Source organism: Natator depressus, chromosome 1 (assembly GCF_965152275.1).
Source record: "Natator depressus isolate rNatDep1 chromosome 1, rNatDep2.hap1, whole genome shotgun sequence".
Taxonomy (NCBI): Eukaryota; Metazoa; Chordata; order Testudines; family Cheloniidae; genus Natator; species Natator depressus.
The window spans coordinates 53,749,897-53,763,073 of record NC_134234.1 but is presented as its reverse complement, the minus strand read 5'-3'; the positions used below and the strand labels follow the sequence as shown (position 1 = coordinate 53,763,073).

Below are 13,177 nucleotides of genomic sequence, written 5' to 3'. Positions count from 1 at the left end.
CACGGCAGGTAAACAAACCGGCCCGGCCCACTAGGGGCTTTCCCTGAACAAGCGGTGGACCGGCTTTGAGAACCACTGTGTTACATGATCATTGGGATACTATCAGGGACAGCATGAGAGAGCGTGTCCTCATCACTAGGTGTTTATAGCATGAAAAATAGTTAGAGGCAAGCAGTATTCCTTGAATCCTTTGTAATATATTTCTCAGTGAAGCAGGATTTTCATGCTAACTATAATTTTGTCCTCCAGGTTGTCCTGAACCTATTTTTCATTGCATTTGTAGGATATATCTCTTCAATTTATCCATGCAGGCTTAACAATGTTATCAACCCCTTATTTACACAATAACAGTTTGTTAAAGTGAAGAGTCAGCCCCAGGGAGGCAGATGGCCAGGTGAGTTAAAGGTAAAATGCAAAGCAGGTTTGTTTAAAAGAATTTGAATGGAGAGGAGAATGGAACGCAGCCTTGACATGTCAGGCCTCTTGAAATGTTTAACTTTTTACTTTGTTGCACAGCTGGTGCCCATACATCCACAAAGTATTCACTTTATAAAATAGTTTTTCTTTTCATCCCTTACTGAATTCACTTATTTACAAAAACAGCTGGGGAGGTGGTGGAAGACTTCTGTTATGGGACCTGGCATGTTTAAGGAAAAATCACAAGTTGATTATGCTAGCTGAGCTTGAAAAACTGCCATGAAAATACATATTTCTTTTTATTTGCAATTTACACTGTCCAGTGAATTTATCAGGAAAACTAACTCGCAGCTCTGAGGTCCAATTTTGCTGAAGCTAGATCTAGTGAAGATGGAAAAACACTGGCCCTTTAGAGTAAAAATTTGTGAACTTCTGTATACAACTCACAGTAATAAAGTGATAGCTTTTAAATGAATTTTTACATGGACCATCTAAACATCTCAGCCTACACCATCTGCACTAGAAATATGAGCTGAACAGACTGGAAGGGAAATATTTTTCAAACCCTGGCTAGAAGCAGCCTCTCTGTGCAGAGTGAAATACAACTGCTCGGCTGTATTCCATTACAGTAGCTTCAAGCTACCAATCTGTACATTCAAACATTTTAATGTACTTTCTTCATCTTGTTGTTTCTGGCAGAGACTTACTTTACTTGATATTGTTAATAAAATTTGTTTGGATGATAATTTTCTTGAGCCACCATGTCAAGCCTGGTAATGGACTGAACACGAGAAAGTAACTTCCACAAATAAGCACATGACCAGAACCACAAATTGTCTGGCTCTAGAATGTAATTACAACAGGAGGAAATAAGATCAAATGATACTCTATCAAATAAGTCCAGGCTGACTTTTTCCCCCTATATAAATTAAATATGAAAAGGGACACCAACTTTTCTTAGGCCCCCCCCCATTTTTTAATTTCCTTTCAAAAATAATACTTTGCACTTCTATAGCACCTTTCATCTGAGGATTGCAAAGCTCTTCAGAGTCATTAATTCATTAAGCGTCACAACATCGCTGTGCAGTATTTAAGGAACGTATAGGGGTCATAACCCAGCCTATATCTATGGCTTGGATCTTTCAAGTATGTCAGATCTATTGTTTTAAGAGCTTTATATACTGCAAGTTTATATACTTTATATATCTTGAATTTCAGACTTTGGCTTACTGGATTGTGGAGTGTTGGCACAATGAAAACTGTTGCTAACCATAAGGGCTGACCTCAGCTTTAGCCAGAACACAGTTCTAATTTAGACTAACTGGTGTAGTGCCAGGAGATCACGGTGCACATTTTCAGATGTAGGTTCCTAAAGTTAGGTAGCTACATCCACATTTAGACACTTAAATAAAAATGGTTTGATTTACAAGAAGGGATGAGCACATGCAATTCCCACAACCATTAGTTGTGGACTTGTGGGTGCTCAGCCCCTCTGAAAATCTCTATGAAGTACTCTGTGTCTCTCTGCTTTAAGAATGCCTAGCAAGAAACTTCCTAGCCCCTCTTCCCTGTCATCATGGTACAGATTGAAAGAGGCTGTGCTTGTATCCTCACACAGGGTTTGCTCCCTCACAGACAGAGAGCCCCAAAAGAAATGCTCTGTGTAGGCAGTAGCCACCCATCTGCACAGTGTCTGTGGCTGCTGCACCTCCTGCCCCAGACTGCTTGGAGTGTTGCAATGAAACCAAACAAGTCACTGGTCCATTGACATCATTTCCCCCAGCATGCATCCAATCTTCTCCCAGTCCCTGCCACGGGTGGAGCTACCACAAAGCAAAGTCCCATGGCATGAAGGGAGTTGCAGACCCCTTCCAGGAAGTCTATCCACTGCACCCTCCTCAGCACTACTTTTTCGGCCACATGGGCCAGGTGGGGTGAAGAACCAAGACTTGGCCTTAAAGACACAAACACAAAGAAATCTTCACAGTGACTGGCAATTCACCTGCCAACCTGCTCACCTTGCACAAACAGAAAACATGACCCATCAGGAGCAGTGGGTAATATAATACACCTCTACCCCAATATAACGCTGTCCTCGGGAGCCAAAAAATCTTACCGTGTTATAGGTAAAACCACGTTATATCAAACTTGCTTTGATCCACCGGAGCGTGCAGCTCCGCCCCCCTGGAGCGCTGCTTTACTGCGTTATCCGAATTCGTGTTATATCGGGTCGCGTTATATCGGGGTAGAGGTGTACTGCTAAAAGCAATGTCATTTTTGTCATTTCCTTATGGATTACATTCTGCATTATGGAACACAGGCATCCTTGGCGTGCTGAAGCAAGATCACGGTGAAAACTGCAGTTGCCAATTTTCATCCCACATAGGAGGATTATTAATTGTTAGCTGAAGGGGAAAAAAGCAACCATGGTGACAACTGCCGAGATAGGGTACTGACTGACTAGCCTCTCAGCGAGAGGAGGGTCATATGAAGATAAAGACCAAACTCAGAGAAGAATTAAAAATGAAGAAGGCAGTGAAGCATGTTATGATGGGGGAGGGGGCAATGTTTCACTGCTAGAACCAATTCAGTTTGATATTTCACTTACAGCACTGTAATCTTTTAACCACATCCTGCAACGCACTGAGCAATGACTTCACCGCTGCTTGATGCCTCTCAAGATTCCCCCTCCACACAAGTTTTTAAATATAATTATTCTTACCTACAGTACAAAATGCTCCCTGGGTTTGAAGCAAGTGCCATGTTTTATCCTGAGCTAGAACACGTAACTTCTTTTAATACTCTAAAAATATTCATTAAAATGAGTAGTAACAATGTCCCTTATTTTTTCCAGCTATGTTTATATGTGAAAAGCATCTTATCTTCCACCAATCTAGCCTATCTATCTGGCCTCATCGCTGTAGTATTTATAAATATTTTAAAATAGAAATAATTACCAGAGAATAATCTGTCTTCCTTCCCAGGTGGTGGGAAAAATAGCTTGATTAGGTTACAGGGATTTCTCTGTGCTTGTTTGTGTGTTAAGGATTGTGTTGTGTGTGAGAGAGAAGAAATTAATGTGTGGTTTTAGTGAGTGTGTTGTATGTCTGTGTGAGAGCTCAGAGACTGCGGGAAAGCAGAGCTGAAGACATGAGTTAGTATTTAGCTCTGAAAGCGGTGGGGTCTGTAATCATTCTTATCTTCTGGGAACAAATTCTGCAGCCTAGCTCCAGCTGTTGTGCAAGTTTGGCATCCCATACTCACTAGCCTCCCCCTTCTTGCTGATAGCTTCAGGGTTCCAGTGGAATGTACCTCTTGGAGGTTCTGGTTGCAAAGGAAAAAGGGAACTCATAGGCCAATCCCATGGAGGTCTCTGAATATCAGAACAGAGATTTTGAACTGTACTCTGTAATAAATGAAGATCCAGGCAGAGAATGGAGTGCTGGGATGATGATCCTCCAACTCTTGTGTGGTTAAGTACATCGGCTGCTGCATTTTGCATTAGCTGTATATTTTACAGAGTATGTAGCATTATCCTAGATAGCAGTTACAATGAAGGGAAGGATGGTGCAGTGGTTATGGTGTTGTGGTTTTGGTCCTGTTCTCAGCCTCTGAGACTATTCCAAGGTATGACCTTCTCTGTGAAATAAAAAGATAACTCCTCACAGCCAGTGGTTCTCTATTCTGGGGTTGAGTGGAGGCAGTCTGGGCTTATGAAGCAATTTATTGTACAGAAAAGTTCTGGGACGTGACTTTGATGTCACAATGGCAGAAGAAATACAGGCCCCCTTTGCCTCCTTCACAATATTGACATAGACTTGACGGAAACCTAATTCCCCGGCTTTAACTCCATTTCCAGGGCTCCACATGACAACCCCATATGACATGTAAAACTGGTGGAGTCTCTCTTTCCTTCTTGCCTGAGGGGTTTTTCTGTTGAGTGATGTGAAGCACACTCTCTTCTGTGGGCTGTCTGCACTCACAACTCCTGCTGCTCCAGGGAGAAAGAGACTAGCACTGACAGCTAAAGCCAAGCCTCCCACATGGCAGCACAGAAAATTGCCATCAGCATATGGGGTCGGCCTCCACGCCTTCCTCTTTAATGTTGCTTTAAGAGGATTGTATTTTGTCTACATCTAAATATCACAGTACTTCAATCTTTACTGGAAATGGGCTAACAATCACTTGATTAAAAACATAAACTTTTCAGAAGGGCTTCAGTCCGAAGTAGGACTGGAATGGGATATCGTCACTACACATTCAAATGTAAAAATGTAAATGTATTGGATGAAAACCTGGCTACGCTGAAGCCAATGGGAGTTCTGCCATTAGCTTCAATGGGGCCAGGATTTCACCCATTATGTTTGCTGGTATTTAGTGGCTATTGATAGTATTATGAAATAATCAGGTTCAGTACAGGTCTATGGATGGTTAAGGAAAGAAAAGGCTTTCATTCTTAACTAAATGCAATTCTTAAGCCATTTAGTCTTAGAGCACATGTAAATCACAGGGAAAATTACTGAACTGGATTCGTTTATTTTGAGACCACCATACAGATAAGAAGTTAACATTTGGTACCTGTCCATCTGTCCCAATGGTGCCTCCACAATCAGTGAGGAGCTCAGACATGTCATAATAGCTGACAAACTCCCATAAACAGGCCTCCAGGTTCAGATTTCGGTAGAAGCGTAAAGTACCGGTGCCCCTGATTGACGCACTATGTTGGTAGGGAATGGTCTCTCCAATCACATCTGGATTTTTGGTAGCATCAGTCAAGAAGCCATAGTGAGTCTTCACTTCTGTGTAATCCAACAGGTTGGAGCATTTATGATTTCCCACCCTAGTTCCATCATGGCTGAGGGTTAGCTCAAAGTTGGACAGCTCTCTCGTGGAGATAACAGGTAACATGCCTAGAAAACATACGGGTAACTGGTGGCACCGTAACTACATTTTAACATTCAGTTCTGTCAAAATTTGCCAGTCACCAAACACATTATATTAGGTATATTAGACTGTGCTTTGAACATACAGGAGAACCTCACTAATCAATGCACTTTAAAATGTAAACAAAAATGATGTCCGTGCATCTGCGTAGCAGAATGTTGGAAAATAATGACATCTTTGTAATATGAGACGTTGGGTAAAATCAGGTGCCGAAGTCACTTTTTAGAATGGGAGTTTGGGTCCTAACACACCTAGGTGCTTTTCAAATTTTATGGGAGGTCTCATTACAAGATGTTGTTCCGGATAAATTATGTTATAATGCATTCATTGCACATTATTAAAATTCATCATAAAATAATTAAAACTGAGCTATAGCTGTTAAGATAAAAGCATAAAGTGCATTTTGTGATACAGTTTTCTTGCTTTTTAAATTGTCTGTTTACTTTTTGGCTAATTAACTGATTTCCTAATCATCCCAGCAAATCAGTTTCTACTGTATCCCTCACCATTCATTAAAATGCTTTAAAAACAGTCATTAAAGTCTCCTAAAACCTCTCTGAAATTGGTAAACATGATTATACCCAGCTTGCAAATGGATAAACTGAGCTCTAATTAGGGTAAGTAACTTGTCCAAGGTTGACAGCAAGACTGGGAAAAGAATTCTAGCTGTCTGCTCTAAACACTTTACACTCAAGCTAAATTTAAAAACTAGTTCACCAATGGCTATTGCCAGAATGTTTAGATGCCCATTCTACTAGAGTGACACTTCCATGTAACATAAACAACTTCTCAGCTCATATCAACCTCTGTTTTCTGAAAGGCATTCAATAAGCAGTGCATAGGCATCCAGGAGATTTCATTTCCCCCACCCCCTGCATAACACTTAATATTCGACAGGATAAATTCATCCCTAGTGTAACTTAATCAGCTTCAAAGGAGTTATATTAAGCATAGATTAGGCCCAATTTGTGTAAACTGCAAATAATTTAGAACCATTTAATTTTCACATCGAAAAACATGAGGAAAAGAGAACATCTTGTCAGAAACTGTGACGGAGGTGGTCAGGCCTAGTGGTTGGAGCCATGGCAGTCGGGTTTAGTGCTCAGAGCTAGGTGGGTCACAGCTGGAATCAGCAGTCCACCGGGGGTTGGAGTGAGAGCAAAGTTGCAGCAGGTGTAGGAAAAGGGCTTGAGCAGGTTAAGGCTTGTGGAGTCTACTTCAGGGATGACTCATCACCTTACATTACCCTCCTACCCCCGCTCTGGGTGCTTAGACTCTGCTTGTCGGGGTGTGATTGATGGAATTCACAAAGGAGGTCAGGTGCATGTATGTTACTGGCTGGTTCCCATGAACGGTTCACTGGGCCACACCCTTCCAAATCTATGAGATACATCAGTCATCCTCAGAGGAGCTTGGAGTCCAGGATCTGCCTCACCACGTGTTCTTCCTGCCCCTGAACCATGATGGGGAGTGGAGGTGGTTGTGTGCATCCAGGAAAGGAGTTGTCCACATATGTCTTTAACAAGGAAGCATGGAATACTGGATGTATCTTCATGTACACAGTAGCTGGAGCCTGAAGGCCATGGGGTTAATTTGTTGAATGATCTAGAATGGACCAAGGTAACGGTAGTCTAGTTTCCTTGAGGGTCGGGAGGTGCCCAAGTGTTGAGTTGAGAGACATCCTCTGTCTCTGACTGACATGGGAGGATGGTCCTGTCGATGAAGGTCCTCCTTGGCTGAGTTTAAGTATGATTTTAATTCCTCTTTAATGTGGTGGAGGTGTTGAACCAAATCAAAAGCCATGGAGACATGGAAGGCCCGCAGTACAGACTGATGAAATTGGGGGTGGAAGCCATAGTTGGCATAGAAGGGTCTTTGGCAGGTTTATCTGTGACTGGAGTTACTGTAAGCAAATTCGGCAAAAGGCAAGAACTGGAATCAGTCATCTTGCTGGTAGTTGATGAAGCAACAAAATTATTGTTCTAGAATTTGGTTTACCTTTTCTCTTTGTCCATCCATCTGGGGGTGGTAGGCTGAGGAAATGTGTAGGGTGACTTCCAGGAGTTGGAACAATTCTCTCCAAAAGTGGGAGAAAAATTGTGGCCTATGACCAGGAATAATGTCTGTTGGTGACCCATGGAGCTTGAAGAAGTAGTCAAAAATTAAGCGAGCTGTCATTTCTGCAGTGGGGCACTTTTGACAAGGCACAAAGTGCACCATTTGGGTAAGAAGGTCGACAATGACCAGTATAGCTATGCAGCCCTGAGAAGTGGGGACATCAGTGATGATGTCCATTGAGATAAGATGCTCATGGTTGGGTGGGGTTGGAAGCAGGATCAGGGCACCTAGCGGTTTGGTATTGGGGGGGAGGGTCTTCGTCCAGCTTCACAACTCACTGGAAGCACGACTTGACGGAGGAGAATAGTTTGGGCTACCAACATTCAGCTTTGCTGTCTACCCATACGTGAAGTGGCCTGCCAGAATGGAATCATGGTATAGCTGGAGCATTGGGAGACAAGGTGGTCTTTCAGGGACATAAATGTGATCCTTGTACCAAAGTATCTTGTTTGTAACAGAGAAGTTTGGGTCAGAATTGGCTGACATCCATGTCACCACAAGCACATCACTGGGCATAAGGATTTTACAAGGGTCAAAAGATTGATGTTGGCCAGTATGTTTACAAAATAGCAAGGCTTCAATAAAGGGGAGATTTGTGAGGGTTATCACCCTTATCTAGGTACTCCCCCGATGGGATAATCCATTGGCTCTCTTATTTCGGGTTCCAGGCTAGCAGACCAGGGTGAAGTTGAATCTAAAAAAGAAGAGGAATCTAATGTATCTGATGCTGGTTCAGGGCTGTGGCAGTTCAGAGATGTTCCAGATTTTTAAGATTTGTGAAAACCTGGACTGGAAAGCCTGCACCTTCTATGGTGGTGATACTCCGGAAATGCAGCCTTGATGACCAGTATTTCCTTATCATAGATTTCTCAATTTTGTTCCTTGAGTATCAATTTCATAGAAGAGAAGGCACAAGGGTGGAGGTCATTTGGGGGCCCATGTTGCTGAGATCTCATTTCCCTGATCGTGTAATTGGAGGCATCTGTTTTGATGAAAAAAGGTTTAGATGGGTACACCATTTGAGAGAATCCATGGATGAATCATCTATAGAAAGTGGTGAACCTCAGGAAGTACTGGATTTGATGGATGATTTTGGGTGTTGCCCAGGTCAAAACTGCAGATATTTTTTTGGGATCCATACTTATTCTGTTGGGAGAGATTGTATAACCCAATAAATCCACAGAGGTGTGATCAAATTTACATTTGTCAGGCTTCACATACAGACTTGGTTTGAAGATGTTCAAGTACTAACCAGACACACTGGTTATGCAAGGTTTGGTTCTCTGAAAAAATAGGAACGTCATCTAGGTAGAGAATGATAAACTGGTCTAGAATATTCCAGAAGATATCATTAACCAAGTGCTGGAATGTGGCAGTGGCATTACAGAGACCAAAAGGCATGACAAGTTACTCAAAATGTCCATGCTGAGTACGAAAAGCTGTTTTCCATTCATTGCCCTCTTAGATGCGGACCAGGTTATAGGTGCAGTGTAGGTCAAGTTTAGTAAAAATTTTAGCTGAGCTGACCCTACCCAGTAGTTCACTGATCAATGGCAAAGGATATTTTATTTTTGATGGTGATACTGTTCAGTGCTTGATAGTCTATGCAGAGGTACAGGGTGCCTTCCTTTTTTTTGACAAACAAGATTGCAGCTCCGACAGGAGATGTAAAGGGACTGATAAAATTTTTGATAGATTTTCATCGAAGTACTACCATTGGGCCCTGAGTTCATAGGGTAAATTCACCCAAAGGGGATTTTGGCCCCCGGATAGCGATCTAAGGGGCAGTTGCAGGGCCTATGTGGGTGCAGAGCTGCAGTATTTCTTTTTTTGAATACATCCTCAAAGTCCTTGTATTTTGTGGGAATGGGTAAGTTATCCTTACTTGGAGCCTGCTGCGTGCAAAAAATAGAGGCTTTCCCCAGATTATGTCTAATGTCATTGAAACTAGGTTGGACTAGGCACTGATGCTGACAATAATCAGACTCAAACTGAACGTTGTGTGCTCTCCAGGAAATGCCTGGACTGTGAAGGGAGAGTCAGGGGATACCAGGGATGATTGGGAAGTGGACTGAGTTAATCAGGTTAAACTGCATGGTTTCCTGCTGGTTTGAATTACAGTTCAGAGGGGTTCAGTCTGACAGACCACTGGGCCCAAGGAGAGCAAGCTGCCACCAGTTGCCTCCACCAAGGTGGAGGCGAGTTTCTTTTGCACTGGTAGGTGATTTGTTTTAGCTACCCAGTGTCCATGAAATTGCCAGAGCCTCTGGAGTGCATCAGCATAAGCTGAATGCAGCTCGCTTCAGGTGTATAGAAGGCCCAAAGTCAGAGCGTCATCTGAAGGCGGGATTGGCCATTGTCCATGATGGTTAGGATACATATAGGTAGCAGAGGGGGTCTGGCCAGGGAACCCGATCCTGTTGTTTCATCTGACCGTGTCTCTTCTAATGTGGCTGAATTTGCTCATTTTCTCAGACTAGCCAGACAGAACAGGACTTGAGGGGACACCTGGTGGCAAAGTGGCCTTGTTCCTCACGGTACAGGCAGAGGCCATTCAGACGATATTCCTTATTTTGATCTGAAAGGCACCTTCATGTCATGTCTACCCGCATGGGTTTGGGTCTGACGACTGCCTGGGGGTGTGTGGCACAGGAATAGGTCTGGGCTAGGCAGTGGCCAAGCATGTACCTTTCTTCTTTTCTGGCATTACTTGAACAGTTGGTTGTCAATTTGGATACACAACTCAATGTTGGAGAGCAATGCCAAGTGGGGATCTACCTGGGCCAGTTCATCTTTAATCTCATCATTCAGGCCTAGACGGAAAAGGTAAATCTGCACTGCTTTGTTCCAGGCCATGTCAGTTACCAGGTGATAGAAGTGGGTGGTGTAGGCTGCAACAGAACGGGGATCTTGTTTGAGTGACTGCAGGGCAACTTCGGTGTAGTGGGTATGATCTGGGTCATCAAACATAAGTGAAAAGACACAAATGAATTAATCAAAGTCCTGCTCCAGGAGTGGCGATGCCTAATCCAGTGCTTCCTGTCAATAAACTGCTGATGACATCTATCTTGGTTTGTTTTTTCATATACATTGCTAGGTGTAACAACAATGATGGCAACCCCCCCCAAAACTTTTGATGGCTCCCATCAAATCTCTCTGGAAGCAGGATCTTTGGACCTAGATCTTGGGCTGTCGTGGCTGATGGTGTTAGGGGGGCCTGGGACTGCTAGGACATGCAAGCGCAGGAAGGCATTTTCCAATTGTAGCTGGGCCACTTAGTTCTCGAGATCTCGAACTAGTTCTGTCATTTCAGTGGCAGAGGAGCCTAGAGATTTCATTTCGATTGTAGAGAGCACCTGCCAGCATAGGAGATCCATCTTGTTCATTGAGCCCAAGAGAGGTCAGTCTGCTCTGTCAGAAACCACGATGAGCATGGTCGGGCCTAGTGATCGGAGCTGTGGCAGTTAAGCCCACTGGTCAGAGACAGGGAGTCAAGACCCAGAATAAGGAGTCCAGTGTGGGGTTGGAATAAGGCCGAAGCGAGAGCAAGGCTGGAGCAGCACTAGGAACAGGGCTAGAGCAAGAGCAAGCCAAGGTTTGTGGAGTCTGTTGCCATCATCAGGCAGGGAAAGGTTCCAAGTCCTGGAGTGCCATTGAGCAGAATGAGCTGCTGTTCCTCCTGTAAGGCTTATATACCTGCCCTGAGAGTCACAGACCAGTTTCTGGATTGTGGATTGCCTAGAGCCTAGCACAGGAGTGACTCTTCAGTCCATGTAGTTTAATCAGGCTGTAATTCAGGGATGACTCATCTCCTTACACATATATCACTGTGACATATTGTACTATCGCAGGTTCAAATTACACATTCATGGCATTTCTCCACTGTTACAAACACTACGAGATTACACTGTGCTTTTGGCTACTAAGACACTTGCTAAAATAAAATTAAGATGATGTGCACTCTGACCTATAGATGAAATTTTTACATACCATCAATATGAGGCATTGTGATGGTCAGTTTGATGAGATTAGCATAGTCTGGATCTTCCGGGCCAGTGTAGCGCAGCTTGGCAGAGAATGGCTCTGCCCCAACCACACCTGGCACCCGGGGCTGGCAAAGACCTAATGGAAAAGGGAAAAGCAACTTCACTTTGTGTCTAGAAGAAACAACATTTTACTCTGCTTTGCACTAATCTTAAGTTTCTTTTTCACTGTACATACTTTAAAAACTAGACAATTTTTTTGGAATGACAAGCAGCCTGTTAGGAGAATCCAGCATTAACCATAACTTTGAACAGGAATTGTTACCACAGAGGATTTAAGTGGAAATCAGAACTATTTGCCCAAAGTGGATCAAATTTTCAAAACTAGGTGCCTAAATTGAGCATACACATACTCTAAGCATATATCTGTATGCATAACATGCTTGCAAAGCAAGACACTGTATACGAAAACACACAGGTACCTATTGCGCAGAAATGACTGTCTGTTTGCATATGGGACCGTGCTAAATGTGGGGCTATTTGAGTGCTCATTTTTTGAAAGTTTGGTCCATGCATGCATGGGCAGGTTAAAAAAAAAGTTCAAAATCCTCTTCAGAATGTAGTTTGGTTGCATGGTTAATTTCACTTATTTTGAAACAAGATTTTACTTTTATTTTTAAATGTTTTCCTCATGTTGTACCTGGATTACATCTCTAGAGCAGAGCAAATTGGAAAACAACAGAGGTAAGTTGTTTAGACTCAAATGATTTCTGCAACCATAATGTTGAGGAGGACTTAAGTTTAAACAAGCTTACTTAAGATTATATTTATGCATATTGAACTGTTTGTAAATTAAGAAAACTATAACTCAAATGTCTACTTGTAAACCTGCAGTTAGTTTTCCTCATCATTCCATCCATGAAGGATTTACATTTGATAATTCAAAATGTTGACTTAGGGGATGTCTACACTGCACATTAAGCCCATCCAGTCTCTGACTCAGGTTTCAGTGCAGGTCCCCCTTCCCTCCATATACCAATAAGTCTGACTCGGGTCAGCAAGCACTCAAGATCCAGGTCCTAGGACCTTGCTAGAGGGGGTGGGTCAGAGCCCAAGTCCTCCTGTGACTTGGGTCCAGGCCCTGTCATTTTGTAGTGTGGATGCAGCTCAAGCTGCAGACTTGAGTCAAAAGATCTGTGTAGTACAGTATGGATGCATGACCCCAACTGTGAGACCTGGGTCCAGCAATTGTAAGCTCAGGTTTACAGCGCAGTGTGGACACTCAAGCATGGGCTTGGAAACACCAAGTCCACAAGCCAGGGTACCACAGACCCAGGCTTAGTTTGCAGACATACCCTAAGGGTTCAGGGCCATCAGTTGTGAAAAGTTCACCCTGAGAGACGTTTCCAGCAATCAAGGGGTCTGTCCATAAATTACATAACACAGTAGAGGATGGGTAGGTACTTAATTCTGTGTTTGTTTCAGTGTTACAAAGTGTTAGAAGAGGGTGGATGGGTCTTGAAAAATCACCAAAAAATGCATTACATAATTTATGGCCAGCCCCCATGTGTCTACATCCAAAACTCAGCCCCAGAACCTGGAATTGGCCAGCACAGCCCCCAGAAAAGTAGGCAGAGCCAGTTGGGGAGTGAGTGTCGCAAGACACTCAGGCAGAATCCCTTCTGGGATGCAGGGTCTTTGCTAGCACAGGGAGG

General features: G+C 43.2%; 1 protein-coding gene across 1 annotated transcript in view; it reads right to left on the bottom strand.

The window, feature by feature from the left end:
* Positions 1-13,177, bottom strand: part of FREM2 (FRAS1 related extracellular matrix 2) — a 224,435-nt gene that overhangs the window by 33,355 nt on the left and 177,903 nt on the right. Inside the window, exons 15-16 of the mRNA XM_074959987.1 lie at positions 11,470-11,601; positions 4,996-5,327 (exon numbers count right to left, since the gene is read on the bottom strand). Of these exons, the coding sequence (XP_074816088.1) occupies positions 4,996-5,327; positions 11,470-11,601 (464 nt within the window). The remainder of the gene's footprint in view (positions 1-4,995; positions 5,328-11,469; positions 11,602-13,177) is intronic.